Source organism: Glycine soja, chromosome 19 (genome assembly GCF_004193775.1).
Source record: "Glycine soja cultivar W05 chromosome 19, ASM419377v2, whole genome shotgun sequence".
NCBI lineage: Eukaryota > Viridiplantae > Streptophyta > Magnoliopsida > Fabales > Fabaceae > Glycine > Glycine soja.
In genome coordinates, this window is record NC_041020.1 from 49,068,654 (window position 1) to 49,087,747 (window position 19,094).

Below are 19,094 nucleotides of genomic sequence, written 5' to 3' on the forward strand. Positions count from 1 at the left end.
ACTGTATTCATTTAAATAATTCACTTTAAACAATAACTTTAACTGATTTTCTTTCATTATTGAATAATTAATGTTTATTATTAAGATTGTCCATGCATTACACTTTTCAAAATTCAAATTTATAACACTCAATCATTTGGCCCAAAAGTGAATCCATGATGTTAGACCCCACTTAGTTCAAATATAAGGAACATTTATTTCATAAAATGTTACTGGATTCTTGAAAATATTATTCTTAAAAATATTATATGAAAATGATATTCATGAGTATTTCAAGAAAAATATATTCAAAGAAATATATCTTATATTACTAAAATATCTTTCTATATTAAAGAAATTATTATATTTTATATTAACAATCAACTATATCATAAATTGATCAATTGAAGATATTTTGCATGTTGTATAATTTTTACCTAAAAGATAAGAAACAAACCTAAAAGAATTACATAAAAAGATATAAAGTGAAATTTTAATTTACACAACATCGGGAATGTAAGTAGCCGCCTAACTGGAATAAATAGAAAAGTAATAAGGTAGTAAATAGTAATAAAAGGGTATAATAGTATTTTTATATAATAAATCAAATTTTTAGCACACATAATTTTACATTTTCACTCTTCTTTCATGAGAATCAAATCATTATTAAAATAAATAATTACGAGAATCTCATTTTTTTCCAAAAACAAACATGCCCATAATTTTTTTTTGTTACCTTTTAACAAACACGCACTCACATGTGAGTAAATGCGAAATTTTTGTTTCCATTTTTAATATTGTTAAAAAGACTTTCTCAACCGGTTTTCCTATGTAAATCCTGTCCACTAAATTAAAATTTAAGCAATCCAACGGCTATAATAACTCTCCAACGGTGGGACATATCATGGTCTCTCACCCTGGCCACCGTCCCGTTAGATAATAACCCACTAGCTGAAGTCCGTCAGAAAACTTTCAAAAACGGTGCGTTTCAAGGGATACAAAGCAGCGGTTGCAACTTCCCGCTCCGTTGCTCTAAATCCTAAACTAAAATAAAACCCTAGCCAGTGGCCGGTGATCACCATGGCGATGAAAACTGCAGAAGAACACGAAGTGGGTATCTCCTGCTTCATTTCCGACCTTCGTGGCTTCCGCGGAATTTTAAAGCAAAGGTCTCCTCATTTTCTACATAATTCATTGTTACCTTCCTCACTGCACATTCCTTGTTTAATGATGCATGCTGAAGTGCATTATTCAGGTATTCTGACTTTATCGTGAATGAAGTGGACAGAGATGGAGCAGTTGTTCAATTGTCCTCACTTGATGCCCCTCTAGAGGAGCCAGAGGTATAATCATCTGTGATCATTGATAAATTGATTTGTGCTGTTTTTGTTTTATAATCTAACTTTTTCTGTGCTTATTTCTGAGTTTTCAGGAAAATCGAACCAACACACACGACACTGTTGTTAGTTATGCCTCTCAGATTGAATCTTTCAAGTCTCTTGCTGAGGAGTATGATGCAATTCTTTTGGAAGAATTTATTAATAAGATTAATGCCGGTGGAGAAGATAGTGTTTCTCCCATTGTTCTTTCTCCAGATTCTGATAAATCTCATAGAAAGGTTGGTATTTTGCTCTTTGTTAGATTCAGGGGACATTTGAGAAGATGTCTATATTGGCTAGCACTTTGATATTGGATCCAAGTGGGTGTCTCGTTTCAATGGGTTGACTTTTTTGCTGAAGTTATATGGTTTTTGGATTAACAAACCAAGCATCATATTGAATGCTTTTGATTTGCATTTCATTCCTTTATTTAGCCCTTTTTTGAGTTCCCCAGCCACTGTAATTTGTTTTTACATTTAATTGAATTCAGAAAGAGGAGACTTTTGATTCTGCTTTTGTGGCATACATAATAAATTCATTTTGTAGTTTTTTTTTTGCCAATTCAAAGCATCATAAATTTTATGCTTCTCAAATCTATCAGGCAATGCATAACTTCTTTAAGGAAAACTTTAAGTTCCTGGTCACTGATGTGGTCAATGGACCCGATGCTTCATCGAAATGTATCCGTGTGAGATTGAATTCTGCTGAACCAAACAACAAAGGCAAAAACTCCAAGAAACGCAAAGAAAGAGATGATAAGCCTTTTGACAGCCGAGGTTCAGAAAATTGGCCTGAAAATGTTGGCAAGTTCCTTAGGTAATATTGCTCTGGCATTTTGTTTTATAAAATATAAATCAAGCAACACTCACTGTCTTCCATTTCAGTGCAGTCAACACGACCATTTTCTTAATTAGCTGTACTATTATGTTGAATGTCCAATGTCCCAAACCATTGGACTTTATGAAGACTTTTCGCTGTGTATTAAATTATATTTTATTCATAAATTGCCAGAAAGCAGTAGCCAGTCATTGTTGCATTTTTATTTGGTCATGGTATTTTCCTGTTTTTATATTGTATTTGTTTGTCAACTGAATGTTTCTTCCAATGTAATTTCTAGGTTTCATCTTTACAAGGAGAACAAAGATACACATGAAGCCTTGGGGGTTATTGGAAATATGCTCAGCATCCAGGTCTGTGTTGTTCATTGTTGGATATGTTCTGTAGGCTTTCTGATGGACTGAAAGTGAAGTTTTGTTTGTTGATGATTCATTCAGTTCTTGTATATGATAATTTCCTTTTTCCCACTTATCAATATTCATTCTGGAACTGAAACATGTGATATATGATAATTGAATCATATTTTTTAATGTATCATGTATTATGCCTCTATACATTTTTTTTTCAGCCTGGAGATTTAGGAATTTCGTATTATTATTGTTTATATCTCCAATCTCCACTAATTTTTATGATTGATGTAAAATGTTATGGTTTCAGTAAGATGCACTTTTTTATAGTCAAGTATCCAAGTTTATGCATTTTACATTTGGCAAGTACATGTATATTTATATTATTATTTATTCCCTATTTATGTCTTGCCTGCTGCTGAGCTCCTCCGTCCTTCCCCACCCTACAGAAAAATGAATATATGCGATCTGCTAATATTATTACTGATTTATGGATAAGCTAAGCTTGTTGAGTTCTTCCACTTTTCTGTTTTAACTGATTGATAATTAACTGACAGCCAAAATCATTTGGATTTGCGGGTACAAAGGACAAGCGTGCTGTCACGACCCAAAGGGTGATAAATTTTCACTTTCGTTCTTATTTTACATTAAACATTCATTCCTTTCTTCATTTTCCAGAATTAGTATCAGTGCTCATTTAGAAATAAATACTTCAGTTGGTTTATTACTTGTTTTGTTTCTAGGTTACTGTTTACAAGCAGCAAGCAAGTCGGCTAGCTTCCCTTAACAAGCGCTTGTTTGGTATTAAATTGGGTGATTTCTGGTAATGTGATTGAATATTGAATGGTTGACGTTCTTACTTACCAGTTTTTTGGAGAATGATAGCTATGAATTTACTATTGTCCAGTTATGTTAAGGAAGGACTTTGTCTTGGCCAGCTCTTGGGAAATCGATTTACAATCACATTGCGGTGAGGGTTTTATCTTTGCATGAAATTCATTTTTCTCATGTGAAACTAGTATCTCTTGCGGTTAGGGTTATTTAATTGTTGATATAACTGCAGCTTTATCTTTGTATCCATAGCATTGACATATTTTCTCAGAGGTATTGTTGCAGATTCTGAAGATATCATAAAAGCATCTGCAGATGCCTTAGGAAGGCATGGCTTCATTAACTACTTTGGTCTCCAGGTACTTTCTAAGTCAACTTACACCCTCTTCCCCATTTTGTGTGTCTTTTTCCTCTCTGATTAGTTTTCACTTGGTTTTGTTGCGATAACATACAATTGGATAGCTACCTTGTGTTGTGCTACTTTAGAGGTCAACTTCCTGAACAAGCCTGGGGGGTGGGGGGGGAGTGATCTCTGATGACATGTAGCCTGCCCTGTACACTATTTTGAACTGACATATGCAGTAGGATTCTGCATATTTATCATTTTCCCATTTTCCTTTATATTTACAAGAGTCGGCAAAAATTACCTCTTGGATGCTAGCTATTTGAAAAGCAATCTCTTGAAGTTTCATTGTGTCCAACATTTGCCAGCCCTGTGGATTTGTAATACAAGCTTTTGTTTTGTTGTATTTTTTGAGATGACATACATACTTTGTCGTAAAAATTATTATTATGTTGCTTAAATTAAGGACATAAGAAGCTTAAACATGTTGGAAAAGTATACCCATCTTCATATTCCCCATTTCTTGATGAGAAAGTTTTTCTATTAAAATTCTTTGCAAGTCCAAACTCCAAAGCTTGCATTAAAATGTAAACTCTTGTTTTACATTTTGTTTTTTCATGGTTTTGCATTTGCTTAGTGTTGAAGCATTTCACAAAGTAACAACATGGTGTTTTAGACTGTGTTAAGATGTGCCAAGTTGGACTGAAAATATGGCTATAATACTCCTTATAAGGCTTTGCAATCCTTTTCTCTTGAACTAGCTTTTGTGCATAAGCTAGGCCTTGCCTGTTTCTACCCAGTCTTAATATTGAGTCACCCATAGATGTCTAGTCATGCATACTTCACAGTTCACGGTCTAGATGCCCAATCCTGAGCATGAGATGTGTGTATTGAGATGGCCCAGATTGGCTAGGAATATGGTCAGGATACTCTTTATAAGACTTGGCAATCCTTATCTCTTGAGCTAGCTTTGAGAGTGAATTAGGCCTAGTTCATTTCTATTAGACTGATTATTTTAAGACTTAATTTTATTTTTCATTTATGCTTTACAAGCAACTAATTTGTATGTGAATGTGCTCACTGTGCTCAGCGTTTTGGAAGTGGTTCTTTGCCAACTCACCTTATTGGAGCTGCATTACTCCGAGGGGAATGGAAACTTGCTGTAGACATGATCCTCGATCCAAGAGATGGAGATATCCTTTTTATTGTTTCTATTATATATAATGGATAATGTCTTGATTGATTAATTACATGCTGATAGTTAAAAATAATAAATTGATTACCTTTGTTCTTCATAACAATGTATTTAAATACAGAAAAGTGCAATAGCCAAGGCACGTAAGTACTATAAAGAAAGTAGTGATGTTGTTGGGACACTTAAGCAGTTGCCTCGATATTTAGTTGCTGAAAGGGCTGTGGTAAGCTTCATTTTTTTGGAGTGAAGCTAACTTTTTTGTTTACCCTCTATATTTATTCATGTATGATCTATGAAATCATAACCATGTTTTTGTCACCAAATCTTCTGCAGCTGCAAACTTTAAAAACGTCTCCTGGAAATTATTTGCAGGCTTTGAAAAGTATTCCAAGGACTCTGAGAATGTTGTGAGTTATAATTATCTGATGATATTGATATGTTTTGAATGTTTGGCTAAAATGGTGTTACACTGTTAGTCTGTTATTGCTAGCGATTTTCCTTGGTTGGAGTATCTATGTAGTACCAAATTTCATTTTTATCACTCAATTTCTATCATCATCTGGCATTATAGAATTTCATGAATCTCTTTTCTTTGGATACTATACATGTTTATATTTTAATTGCTCTTGCTTGAAGAATAAAAAATGTTTTCTTTGGTATTTAACTTTTCTTTTATTGCCACTGTTAATTTTATGCTGAGATGTATATTTGTTTTGCTCTCCTCCCTACCACTTGTGGACACTAATTGGTTCTAGACATCCATGCCAGCTCATCAGCCAGTCAGTGTTATTTTGATGGAAAAAAACTCTGGCTAGTAGGCTGCTGTATATGTGAAACAGAGTTGACAAAATGCATGTATTTTTAATCTTGTTGGTATGCTTCATTATTAAAAAATAAAATTGGCTGTTATAGTACTAAGGGCATGTTTGTTACATCTTTTTAAATAAATAAAAAATCACTTCTAAAATTTTTTCATGCGGTTGTTTCAGCTTTTCAAAATAATCAGAAGTTGAAAAAAAATCTAAAATCTAATCAAAATGAAAAGCTATATTGAATAGCTTCTCATAAAAATCAGCTGTTTTTTTAAGTGAATTTTATGATTCTAAAAAAACATAAATTAGCTTATGCTTTTTTTTTAAAAATCTAAATAATAATCACTAGATGATTTTACATCCGAATCACTTTTTTAATCTGTAATAAACGGGTCCTAAATCTCTGCTTTTGACACGCTATACAGGTAAGGGGGAAAGGTTTTAGTGTATAGACAAAACTGTGAAGTTAACACAAATGCAAATGAATAACATTTGAAAGCTAGAAAGATACAAAAGAAATTATTGCAGAATCTCTAAAGTGGGTTATTTATGCTGTGTATCTGATGATGCTTTCTTTTGTTTCATTTGCAAAGACAAGTCTGGTCAGAGCACAAATAAAAGTTGTTATATTATTCAAGATCATTTATTTGAAGGATTATATTGGTATTTATTTTATACTTCAACTACTTTTTTTAGGTATGTTCATAGTTACCAAAGCTATTTATGGAACCATGCTGCAAGTAAGAGGGTGCAAAAATATGGTAAGTTGTGATTTGTAATAAACTTCTAGATTTGTCTTGCTTTCTCAGGCAATGAACTTCTAATGTCACACCTCCTGATTTCATGAATGCATTTGATAGGTTGATAATCGATACAATCCTTACCGTGAATTATCATTATTATGATACTTGAAGTCAAAATATTCATTATTGATTAAATCGATTCTACTGTGTGGCAGGAACTGAAAATGTAGTATTAGGGGACTTGGTATATTGTAAAGAAAATTCTACTGGTAAGGTTACAGAGTTTGTTGGATCTGAATATGCTGAAGACTGCAGGGGTAGGTATGATTCTAATAATGAAGATGAAGTCTCTGGAGAGATTCATGAAGAAATAAATAGCGTCAAGGTTAGTCTTTTGATTTTGGCCCATTGCAGAGGCCTGTTGTACTCAACTGATATGTAGGTTTAGAAATATGTCGTGACATATCTTTCTCATCTATCGATTCAGAGTCTAGTGCGCACACATGACACAATGTGTAGACTTGAAGGTACATCTATGCACAGATATTTTGGTCACATTTTTTGGTCATTTTATTGTTATACATTGTAATAATTCTGAAAAGGTTCAAGAAGATCGTATAAAATTGAAGTTATTTTTCATGTAAGAATTTAGATGAAAAGATGATTACAAAGAATTTGGAGGATAATAAGTCCTCCTTAAAAAAAAGAAACTAAAACAAAAGTACATAAGAAAGAAAACATCAATGAAGCTGTTAGAAGATATTAGGAATTAATCTTGTTAGCATTGGACTTGGGCTTATACCAGTAATACTTGCACTTGACCTATTTTGTGGTATAAATAGGTACACTAGGTTATTGTATTTCAGGAACATCATACTATCAATCACATAATACATTGCTAGCTATCATTCTCTCTTTTATTTTATTTATTTGTTGAGATTTTATCTTCAGGAAGTTATTTTTTATTTGTTCTTAAAGATTAAGAGTCTAATGTATATAAGGGCTAGTGCTTCATGTTTAGCATCACGTCGTAATACATCACATGATATCAAGTTAATATTAAACTCAAAGTATTTGGTCTCTATTCTCTCCTTTTCCTCCCTCTATATCAAAAACCCTACAATATAACATTTTTCTATCTGGATTCCTAATTATTGTTAATTATGAACATGGTAAGTGACTTAGTGAGCCTTTAATGAAATTTTAATGAAATCAATAATCTATCAAGCAATTTTGTTTCAAATTTCATGAATGAAAAACTATGGTGAACCATTTTTTCTCAAATGAACGGATTAATTCCATAGACATAATTCTATGTCATGGAACTTCTGGTGGTAAAGTGTCAAATCTATTTTTTTTAAATAGAAAAATATTTTCGTTTAGGAGAAATGAGGGGAAGTACAACTAAGGGAAGAATAATTTATCAATTGGAACAAAAAAGTATTACTCAACAAGGAACAACAGTAGTTGTGTGAATGATGTGTTCTAAAATAAGCTTGACAATTTAAAGTGAGTTTACTTCATATGACAGGTTATCGATGCTGAAGATCTTAATTCAGGATGTTACACAATTGATGATGTAATCCTTCCTATGCCAGGGTAAGCATGAATGGCTAATACTGCTCAGATTCTTTGATTCAGATAACTTGGTTCCTCTACCGATGTTTTTGTTTCCATTGTCTTATTTTTTATTTTGGGGGAGGGGTGAGTGACATTTATGTATTTATTATCTTGCAGTTCACGGGTAAAATATCCAACCAATCATATTGCCAATGTTTATGAAGATTTAGCAAAAAAAGTATGTATTCGTTTGGCCCTTGTACTCTCAATATCCTGAACTTTTATGCATTTAATTAGGAGTGATTGATATCTGAGAAGCTAAGGCTGGATGTCATGTCAAATATTTTACTTAGAGTAGTGATACTCACAACAAATTCTTGGAATACTTTTTATAATTCATTTTTTCTTTCTATCTCATTCTATCAAATCAGTAAATCACCCATCTTATCCCACTCTTCGTATCTCTCTCTTACATTGTAAGAATTGTTGAATTGTGTAGGAGTAGATTTATCCCTTTATCCCTTTACTTGTAAGCAATAATTCAAGGTTATATTAGTTGTTATGCATTTGAGGGTACTTGAGCAAGTAATTATATTTCATGACGGGGGAAATCGAAAAGTTGTTCCTCAGGTTCATTTTATTGTATCGAGCAAAACAGTCCTTTGGTGATGAAATAAGGAATGCTCTTAAATTTGGAAAAGGTTGACTTTTCAAGCTAGTTATGCCTTGAAGGCTATAGGTTCTGATTCGGATATTCTGCGAAACAAGCCTGAAGATCTGCTGTATGTATGTTATCAAGATTAATATCATTACTTAGTAGTTGACAATTGATATTAATTCTTGGAACTGCAATTTAATGGAGATATTATTATTATGCGTGGACAAGCCCATCCACTGCTTCTCTTTTTATCCCTCCTCCTTCTGTTACTTCTAGAAGTATGATTAGCTATTTCTTACATGTACATTTTGGTTGCTGTCCTAGGTTTTCTGCAACCTTTTTTACTGTTATTGTTCCATGGGTTGTTATTTCCCCTCCCTAAATATTCACCTGTTTTATTTGTACTGGCCAGGATGGAATCAGTTTAACTGAAAGCGTGCATAATGTGGAGTATGTAATAAGAATCTCCAGTCAAATCTTGACAAGTCCAATTCTACATTTATTCTTTATCTTCTTTTCTCTCCTCCTTTGCCAGTTCTCTTACCCTGGTTTATTCCTACTTTTTATTAGGGATTTCTCAATAACTAGTATCACTGGATGCTACAGGAGGGTTTTTCAGAAGCCAATTAACTTTGAATGGTATTTACCTTAGTTAACCCTCTCCACATTGCACATACTTTTACTTTTTACTCGTTTTTGTTTGTGTGTAGTTCACTTATTGACTCATTTCTTTGATGTCTGCAATTGCAGGGAATTACTTTCATATAGTGACAGTAGTGAGCAATTGGTAGACACAGATTTAGACAAAATTAACAAGTCTAAGCCTATGAACACTGTCAAACAAATGGGTGCAGCAAATGGGAAAAATGAAGAAGCCTTTGATTGCATTAGAGAATTAGAGAGCTCTGATGACATTGCAAAGGTTGAGAATTATAGTGAGATTTTAGGTGAGGAAGTAAAATTGCCACATGACGAATCTCTCATTGGCTCCAGCTCTCAAGATTCCCAAATCGCTCTAAAATTGAGCTTTACTCTTCCTGCTTCATGCTATGCAACAATGGCCATAAGGGAGCTGCTGAAGACTTCAACATCTGTAAGCACCCAACTTGAAAAGTCTTGTGTCTGTTACTACGAGTGCTCAAATTAATCATGATTGGGAAAAACTTATAGCATTGGGAATTTGCACATAAATAATAGAGTTGTAAAAACATAAAATGGGACAAAGTTTGGTCCTGGCTTCGCTCAAACTGGGTCAGACATATTATATATTCTTTAAACTCTACTAAATTATTTTGGCATGGTTGAAACTGGCTGGGTAAAGGTAGATCGGAAATCTCCTAACAATTCCTGCATATTTCCTTCACTCACAGTTTTATGTGTATATAAATTCTTTTATTTTATTTTAATGCTGTTGCAGGTTGCATATCACAAGACATTAAACCAATAGTATGCACACAGCTACCTCATGTAGCAATGTTTTCTGGAAGAGAAAGTGATTTATAGAACAGAGAGAACACCGCAAAGAGAAGTTTCAGTTCATGATTCTAATTTTGTGGTGTTATAATATCTTGTCGGAAGAGAGAGCAAAATTGTAAAATCCTCTCTCAGGTACTCTCTGTATCTTGTATTCATGTTGGAGAACTGTGAAATTTAACACTAACAATAGTACTGCAGAAAATTTAAATTTAAATCTTCGTTTTTTGTATGAGAAGATTTCCATGTGTCTGATTTTAGCACCTTGTGTGTGCTGTCCTTTTTGTCCATTCTAGCAGTAACATACCATCTCTTTGCTTTCCTGTTGTGGATTTTTAGCTGCCACTTCTCATTCCAAAGCTTTCCTAGACACATGATGTAGTGATCAGTTTGGCTAAAATTTAGGGTTATGCCGTAATGAATATTTTGTACCATTGTTTGGAAATTGAACATCTGCTCTCCTTGTCAATAGTCGATTTGGTGTCTTGTACTTGTGAAGTGAGAGCACGCATTCACAAGGTTTAGTTGTACTCACAGTCTCAGACCAATTTTATCTTCCCGATTGTGCTTCCGTCTTGTTTATGTTGTACTTTTGTGTGCACTTTTGTCTTAAGTATGTGTTATGTTAGCATTAAATACGTTTCCAGCTTCTTATGAAGGAGTTAAATCATGAAGCAAATTTGTCGTATATAATGAGTTGCAAAATCCGAGTATTTATATATGGAATAGATAATTATTTTAAGAATTTAAGGATATATTTGGGAATTGAGATTTGGAGGGAATGGGATAAATAAGTTTTAATTTTAATAAATGCTCTCTAATTTACTTTTTTTTTTTAATTCTCACTTTCAGTCACATCTTAGGGAGTAGGCAATAGTGTCTAGTCAGAAAGTTATTTTCTTCATTTTATATAAATTTTATGAACTTTCGTAGATAATTCGGTTCCATCTTTTTTGTACAGATTTCAGGTTTGAACAAAAATGGAAATAAAAATCTTTGTAAAAATAAGGTATATTATTTTTTCATTTAAATATGACATTTAAATCAAACTTGGTAAAATAATTATTATATTATTTTATAACTTTTAATTAAAAAATATATTTTTAAAATTCACGGTTGGATTGAAAGTTTTTTTCATATAAATTACATGTAAAATTTTATATTATTCTAAGAAGATAATTTGTTATCTCGTTCGTATAAATTAAAATTAATGAAATATAAATATTTTAAAATATATTAAAATATAAATTATTTGATTATTTTTTTGTTTAATTTTAACAAAATTAAACACATACAATCTTGATAATATGTAAATATAATTTGAATTAATAAAAATCATTTTTTATATAAGTTATAAAAATGGTGTAATAATTATTAAATTATAATTTAATCCCTCCTTTCTCTATATATAAATATAATATTAAAAAAATCTGACAGTTTCAAGTTCAACCCTTCCTGATATTTAGTTTGGACGTCGGGTTGAGTGGAGCAAGTTAAGCAAGCCCACAGGTTATAAAATCCAACTCACCTTACCAAAATTGGCACAGGTTACGTGTGTTATCCCGTCCAATTAAACTGGCTTTGTCAACCTTGTATCAGAGTATGGATTAGTCGGTACATATTTGGTTTTCAGGTAAAAAAACACTTTTAAGACGAAAGTAATTTTTGTCAAAAAAGATGAGAATCATTATTTTTATTTTTATCCTTTGGATTTGTACTAAAACACCCACCCAATATTTTTAATTTTAATCTAAACATGGATAGTTTTATTTATATAAAACTCAATCAGAGCAAACCCTCTGACAACCGGAATCAATAAGCAATGCCCTTTAAGGCTTTAACAGACCCACATATAGAGAATAAAAAAAAAAAAGGCAGCAACAGATAATCACACAAGCAATTCTGACTTGCAAAACCCCTAATACTACACAACACAACACTTCCTTTACTCAAGGCCTGTTAACAGAAAAACCATCAATAGTACATGGTAAATCTCTTCTCAAGGACAGTCTCCAAAGCAAAGAACAATACCCATTTTCATCTGCCTCCGCAAAACTAGAGGCATAGTAGCAGCACGGTTCCACAATTCCACCTAAAAATGTGTATTTTTTATATTCAAGAATATAAAAAAAATAAATTTTCAACATTAAATAGTCTAATGTAATGTTAATGGCTTAGGCTAGCTAATTGCGAGCTAGTAATCTATAACATGTACACGAGCTATTGAATATATTATAGTGACAACACACGAGATGCATATGGTGCAATGTTTATGTGAGGAGAGAGGGTCCCGCATTGTCTTTTAGTATATGAGGCTCCTTTAGGCCCCTACTCTTCTGTGGCCAGACACTGTCTCAAACAGACATCTATTCATGCAATGTTTCATTTAATTAATTTTCTCATTATTTCAGTGTACTAATTCAACTCATAAAAGGCTATATGTTTACATCGATTTTCCCCACATAACTTACATAATTTCAATTAACATCATTTTCCCCCACATAGTTCATAAGGTGTTAGATGATGAAAACCCACGCAAAACAAACATTTATGCTTATGCACAGTAATAATAAGCTTCTCCCATCCCATGTGCTCTTGGCTCTTGCTCTGTGACAGTAAGCGCTTGCACGTGCTGGCTGCTGTTCCTGTACGACAGCACTGTATTCCTTTGTACCAAGTGAAGATTCCCATCCTTAAATCATTGGTCCCACTCTCTGCTTCTTTTCACGTGTCCTGCCATCCCTATGCCGTTAATTGCACCATCATCACCGTCAGCTACTCCATGCCACCCACACATTTTTTTTTCTACCCAACCCTTCTTCTAATTAACCACACTCTCACTCCCTTCGCGCGTCTACATCAACCCCCACATCATATCTTATCATCACATCACATATACAAATATAATATAAAATAAGGTAAATGTAACATCACATTATATCAAAAATAATTTAACTTTATATTAATTTAACTATAGAATTGAGAATTTTCAAGTAATTTATTGAACTTCATACTTAATTTTTTTTAAAAAAAAATTGCTATTTTTTAGTGAAATGGTAATGGTTTACCAAAGCTCAATTTTAGGTTACGGATAAATTAAGCAATTACTTAGGATCCCTTGTGAATCACAATTTGCTTTTTTAGAATCCCTGATGATCACAACTTGATATTGTGGGAGTGTGACTAAGGCAGGTAACTAAAATATTAATCTTGATATAGCGGGTGAGTGTGTTTTAATGGGATGATAAAGATGAGTTTGGATTTTGTTTGAAAAGAGAAAAAGTGTTGGCCAAGTTTGAAATGAATTGAATATAGCATGAATAGCAACGTGGTTGGATTGACTTGTCGAAGGTCACACAATATTTAATTGCGTAAAATACTATCGTTTGGGGGGTGGGCGGTGAGTTCACTTTCTCCTAAAAGGGTGTCGGGGGCTATCTTTTCCTTTTCATGCAAGGACAATCTACTCGATAAACGCGAAGAAGAGAGAGAGAGTTTAAGTTAAGCGTTTTTGAAAAGTTGCTTGTAGCATTGTGGTGATTTACAGTCGGAGACGGAGAAAGAAAGAGGTAGTAAACACTACTCTCCAACACAACACAAACACACAAACATGTTCGATGGAGCACCAGACCAGTTCCACCAATTCATAGCACCAAGGACCACTCTTCCTCTCCACCTGTCTTTCCCTCTCCACCATCATGCCTCTTCAACCCCTCCTCCAAATACCTTCCTACCCTTTGATCCATATAACCCTTCTTCTCATCATCTCTTGCCATCACTCCAAACCAATCATCTCTTGCACCCCCCTACTACTTCCCCCACCCACAAACACGAACAAGACAAGGTTATTGCTCCAATCGTCAACAACAATGAAGAGATTCAAAGAGATCAAAGACAATTACCAGATCAGCTAACCGATTCCTGGACCAACGATGAAGTGCTTGCACTTTTCAGAATCAGATCTAGCATGGAAAATTGGCTCCCAGAGCTCACATGGGACCATGTCTCAAGGTACATATACTATACATTAACATCACATTAATCATATTCTACATGCTTTCAATTAAACCCCACTTTTATGTTTTAATTAACTCATATATTCCTTTGAGCAAGTGAGTGAATTAATTAAATTGAGACTGATCATATCATCTAGGGAGAATGAAATGAATTAGAAATTAATGTGCTAGCTAGATAAACTATAGTATTCGGTTAATTATCATATGCTACCTTCATTTGGTAGATAAATTAACACACACGTGCACCAACGCGCTATCTATATTACTTTAGCTCGCACGCTGACACAGCAAGACACAAACCCCGAGAGAAAGATATAGTAAGACTGATTAAGTTGAAGGGAAGCTATATTATTTTGAAGTGAGGGGGACAGTACGTACTACCTGTGTGATGCAAAATAATTTACATAAAATGCTTATGTTGGTTGGTTTTGGATTTTTGTATTTATGATGTGTGCAGGAGGCTAGCAGAGGTTGGGTTTAAGAAGAGTGCTGAGAAGTGCAAGGAGAAGTTTGAAGATGAGAGTAGATATTTCGACAACATCAATAACTACGGCAAGAACAATTTCCGGTTCCTTATTAGCGAGCTGGAGGAGCTTTGTCAAAACTCTGATCCTGGTGCTCATGATCATAATGGGGTTGTAGTGAGGAGTGAAAAGACTCACCACCTAGGAGGACACGCATTGGAAGAAAATTCGAGAGACATTGAAACAACTACAGCGACCAAACGATGTGATATTGGAAGTGACACAGTGGTGGAGAAGTCAAATTCAAAGGTGCGCAAGAGGAAGAGGCGTGATAGGTTCGAAATGTTCAAGGGTTTTTGCGAGAGTGTTGTCAACAAGATGATGGCTCAGCAAGAAGAGACTCACAACAAGCTCCTCGAGGACATGGTGAAAAGGGACCAAGAGAAGTTCGCCAGAGAAGAAGCTTGGAAGAAGCAAGAGTTGGATAGGATGAAAAAGGAGCTTGAGATTATGGCACAAGAGCAAGCCATTGCCGGGGATAGACAAGCCACCATAATTGAATTCTTAAAGAAATGTGCAACAACAACAATAACTTCATTATCCCCTCCAAGCCAAAATGCCAAGTACTACATCACAAATGATTCAAATCTTCCAAATTGTGCATCGCATTCGCAAAACCCTAATAATCCTTCCAATGAAGACAACAATCTTGAGCCAACACCTTCTTCTAAAATGATTCAAAATCATGGCCAAACTACGTTGGGAGCAGAAAACCCTAGCACAAGTGACACATTATTACAAGTTCCTTCTTCCTCCAACTCTTCCCCAACAACCCACAACCCTAGTTCTTCACTCAATAGCCACAATAACATTATCCCACTAGAGTCAAATTCAGTTTCGACATACAAGCCCACCTCAACAACCCCTATGGCCAGCAGTGAGAATTCGAAAGATGATATTGGGAGAAGATGGCCAAGAGATGAAGTGTTAGCACTGATAAACCTAAGGTGCACAAGTCTAAGCAGCAATGAAGAGAAAGAAGGAAACAAGGGTCCTCTGTGGGAGAGAATCTCGCAAGGGATGTCAGCGCTGGGATACAAGAGAAGTGCAAAGAGGTGCAAGGAGAAGTGGGAGAACATAAACAAGTACTTCAGAAAAACCAAGGATAATGTTAATAAGAAAAGGTCCCTTAACTCTAGGACATGTCCTTATTTCCATCAACTGAGTTGCTTGTATGGTCAAGGAAAAATCGTGCCGCAGTCAGAAAGGGAAGGGAACTACTGCTTGAATCCAACCCCGAATTCCGGTCAAGTGCCACCGGATGATGATCATCAAGTCCAAGACGATGAGTCTTCTCAAGTGGGGTCTGCTGGTTTGGTTCAGTATGCATGTTGATCATGCAGGTGAGAAAGCTTTGAAATTAATACCCTTCTTTGGATTGTGATTAATTAGTTTCAAATTCATTAATTTTGTCCATCTTATATGGCTTAATAAGTTCCACTATTTTCCGTTTTCTTTTGATTTTGGTGGTGGGAGGACTTTCTTATATATAGCATAAATTAATAATTGAATATGTATATTTTGATTTTGGTGAGCATGCACCGACAGCTTGAGGAATTGAATTAGAACAATGTTTCCTGTTTTGTGGATGATTTTATAATGCCAGTGCAATTTACATATTTATTTTCTTTATGAGATTGATGTTTCTAACATATATTGGCCAATGTCCATTAATTGGGAACACACTGTCCCAGGGAAAAGAGGGGTGGACGAGACATTCTTCAGGAACACTATATTTTTGTACAGCAATTAATTAATTTAGAAAATATATTTATTATCTTTTAGTTTTTGTAAAATATTTTTAATATATATAATAAATAAAATTAAATATGTGTAATACCAAAAATGATCTTCAAAATTAATGTTGAAATGATACAACTCTTGGTCATTTTAAAATCTACCGGGATTGGATTAATTGTAAAAAAGCAAAAGAAATTATCAGTGTCTTCATCCAAATATTTAGGGAAAAAAAGTTATAAATTATTGCTAGCTGGCTTGCATGATGATCAATCGATAGCATGCTTAAGGATACGAAGTTTAGGTATACAAACAGTAATTATACAAATTAACACAGATATTGATTTTGTTTTGTTTTAATTAAAAAATTCCTAATTTTATTTTTGCAGTTGTGCATGGTGGATGTTTGGAGGAGAACACTAGAAGAGGGGGACCGTTATTTTTTTATTTAAATATGGAAAATTATAATACATTTTAGAATAAGAACAAAGAACAATTGAAATATATGATAATTTAATTTCTGTTAACTATAATGATATTGTCTTATTTAAAACACTCAAATAACAAAGATATATAAAATACAAAATTTACTCTCTATTTTCTTGGTTTCTAAATTCCTCCATTCAAACATGTACAGTAAGATATTTAATTGTAGCATTTTGGTCGATCTTAACATATGTAAGATCATCGAAGAATAAAGACCGAGGTGCATTTAGATATTTGAGTTTCTTATGCTGTGGGTGCTCTCCAATACTATTGAGTATTGAATATCCCCTCCGCCCTTTTTAAAATTCTTGCTAAGTTTTAAGGTAACACCAGTACTTCACTTGTGGGTAAAATAGAATAAAATAATAGTGACATTGTACAAATATTTTAAATCAAATAATAGATATTTTATTAATAATATATATTATTGCTATATTATATAAGAAAAAAAATTAAAAGATAAAACTTTTAAAATTGAGAAAAAAATCATAAATATATTAAAATTATGACACATCATCTTTATTGATATGATGTATCCAAATTTTGAAATGAAATTTAAATTAGTATCAATTAACATCACAATAATATTAAAATTAAGTTTATTTAAAAGGTAATTAACGATATTATTGATTTAATCCCAAGGATTTAGTTAAGTGGAGTAAGACAATTCCACATTTGACATATTACATTACATTTTTTTAGTCCGAAGGATTTTTCTCTTTACTTTAGATCGATGCATTATTTCTTTTGCCTAAATTTTTGCTATCAAAAACGAAATATCATTGATTCGATATAGTGTATAAAAATTCAAAAAATAAATATTTTTTTAAATAAATTATGTTAAATTAACTTAAAGATAACATATATGAAAGAAATAAACATTTGAAATAAATAAAGAAATATTCAATGCCGGAGAAATTACATGATTTTGTGGAGATGTGAATATATAATTATGTGTATTCTTTAACAATTAATAAACTCAAATTTATAATAATATGTATTAATTATTTGTTTTCTTTTTTATTCTGTTAGTAAAACCAAATTGCATAATTCTTTAATTTTGTATCATCCTTTAAAAAAAAAAAGACATCAAATATGAAAAAAAAATCATAGGTTATGTTTTGTCAATTCATCAAAACCCAAATCCTAGCTACGAAGGTCTACATACATTTTGATTGATCATTGTCAATGGTTCTGAGTTCATAGCACCAAAATTATGCTCATTCTTTGTTTAACGACGGCTTCTGCTTAATCCACAGTCATTATTGCCCAAGCTCATTTGGAAAGGTAATCGGATTTTGAGCCGTTAACCTAATTTATGTCGTCCTCTTGTGTTTAATAATTTATTTTTGGAGCCCCACCAATTATATTCATTTCTTTGTTCACAAACATACTCTAATTATTTGGGATTTGAATATATTTCATGATTGTTCCTTATTTTTGCATATGCGTAGGAGCTTGGAAGGTTAAAATAAATTTCTAAGTTTTCAACCATCATTCAAATAAAATATAAAATGTTTTTCAATATAAGAATGATAAAAGAGCTGCATGTAAAAAAAATAAAAATAAAAGAGTTACTTCTATAAACACCTGACAAAAATATTTATAAAGAAAAAAAAAACAATGTAAAGAAAATAAAAGCCATAACTTGCAATTTATGTTTATGTTTTGAACTTAGATAATCATACAATGCAATAACTTACATAATCTTAGTTATCAAACTCTAATTTTAAATCGTAACTCTAGTTTTAAATCGTAAAATCGTACGATTTTACGAGTATGTACACCTCCAACAAGTTGAATCGCACATATAATTTTTTTCCGATAGATTCGGAATAAATTTGATAAAATCGAATTAAACTTGAAATAAACTCGATAGAATCGGACCAAACTCGAAAGAGATTGAAGATGATGGAAATGAAGATAATGATAGTGAAAATGATATTAGAGATGATTTAATTAGAGGATTGATGAATATTTGAATTATATTCTATATTTTTAAAATGTTTTTATTTTAAGAAGTTATGTTTTGTATTGTATAAATTTATGTTTGATTGAGTTTATATTATGTTAGTTTATTGAATTATTGTTAAAATTTGTTATTTTAATTTATTTTAGGATTGAAATATTTAGTTATGATTTTATATATAAGAATATTAATATATTTTTTAAAT

The 19,094-nt window shown here is 32.7% G+C and overlaps 2 protein-coding genes across 5 annotated transcripts; both read left to right on the forward strand.

The window, feature by feature from the left end:
* Positions 1-927: 927 nt before the first annotated feature.
* LOC114400482 (multisubstrate pseudouridine synthase 7-like) lies at positions 928-10,734 on the forward strand. 2 transcript variants are annotated; one of them, XM_028362953.1, is made up of 20 exons: positions 928-1,148; positions 1,235-1,322; positions 1,412-1,597; positions 1,960-2,174; positions 2,476-2,548; positions 3,100-3,156; positions 3,286-3,365; positions 3,450-3,512; positions 3,645-3,732; positions 4,807-4,909; positions 5,031-5,134; positions 5,245-5,318; positions 6,420-6,484; positions 6,682-6,851; positions 7,998-8,065; positions 8,204-8,264; positions 9,097-9,134; positions 9,255-9,323; positions 9,435-9,777; positions 10,102-10,734. In XM_028362953.1, the coding sequence occupies exons 1-20, from the start codon at positions 1,060-1,062 to the stop codon at positions 10,129-10,131; spliced, it is 2,064 nt and encodes a 687-aa protein (XP_028218754.1). In that variant the 5' UTR covers positions 928-1,059; the 3' UTR covers positions 10,132-10,734. The 2 variants fall into 2 exon arrangements, with proteins under 2 accessions (XP_028218754.1, XP_028218755.1); XM_028362954.1 differs by having other exon boundaries at positions 1,268-1,322.
* Positions 10,735-13,551: 2,817 nt separating this feature from the next.
* On the forward strand, positions 13,552-17,185 carry LOC114400659 (trihelix transcription factor GTL2-like). Of its 3 annotated transcripts, none has more exons than XM_028363223.1 (3): positions 13,552-14,168; positions 14,631-16,040; positions 16,824-17,185. In XM_028363223.1, exons 1-2 carry the CDS (start codon positions 13,768-13,770, stop codon positions 16,030-16,032), a joined length of 1,803 nt encoding a protein of 600 aa, XP_028219024.1. In that variant the 5' UTR covers positions 13,552-13,767; the 3' UTR covers positions 16,033-16,040; positions 16,824-17,185. The 3 variants fall into 3 exon arrangements, with proteins under 3 accessions (XP_028219024.1, XP_028219025.1, XP_028219023.1); XM_028363224.1 differs by lacking the exon at positions 16,824-17,185 and having other exon boundaries at positions 14,631-14,806; positions 14,846-16,329; XM_028363222.1 differs by lacking the exon at positions 16,824-17,185 and having other exon boundaries at positions 14,631-16,329.
* The last annotated feature ends 1,909 nt before the right edge of the window (positions 17,186-19,094 follow it).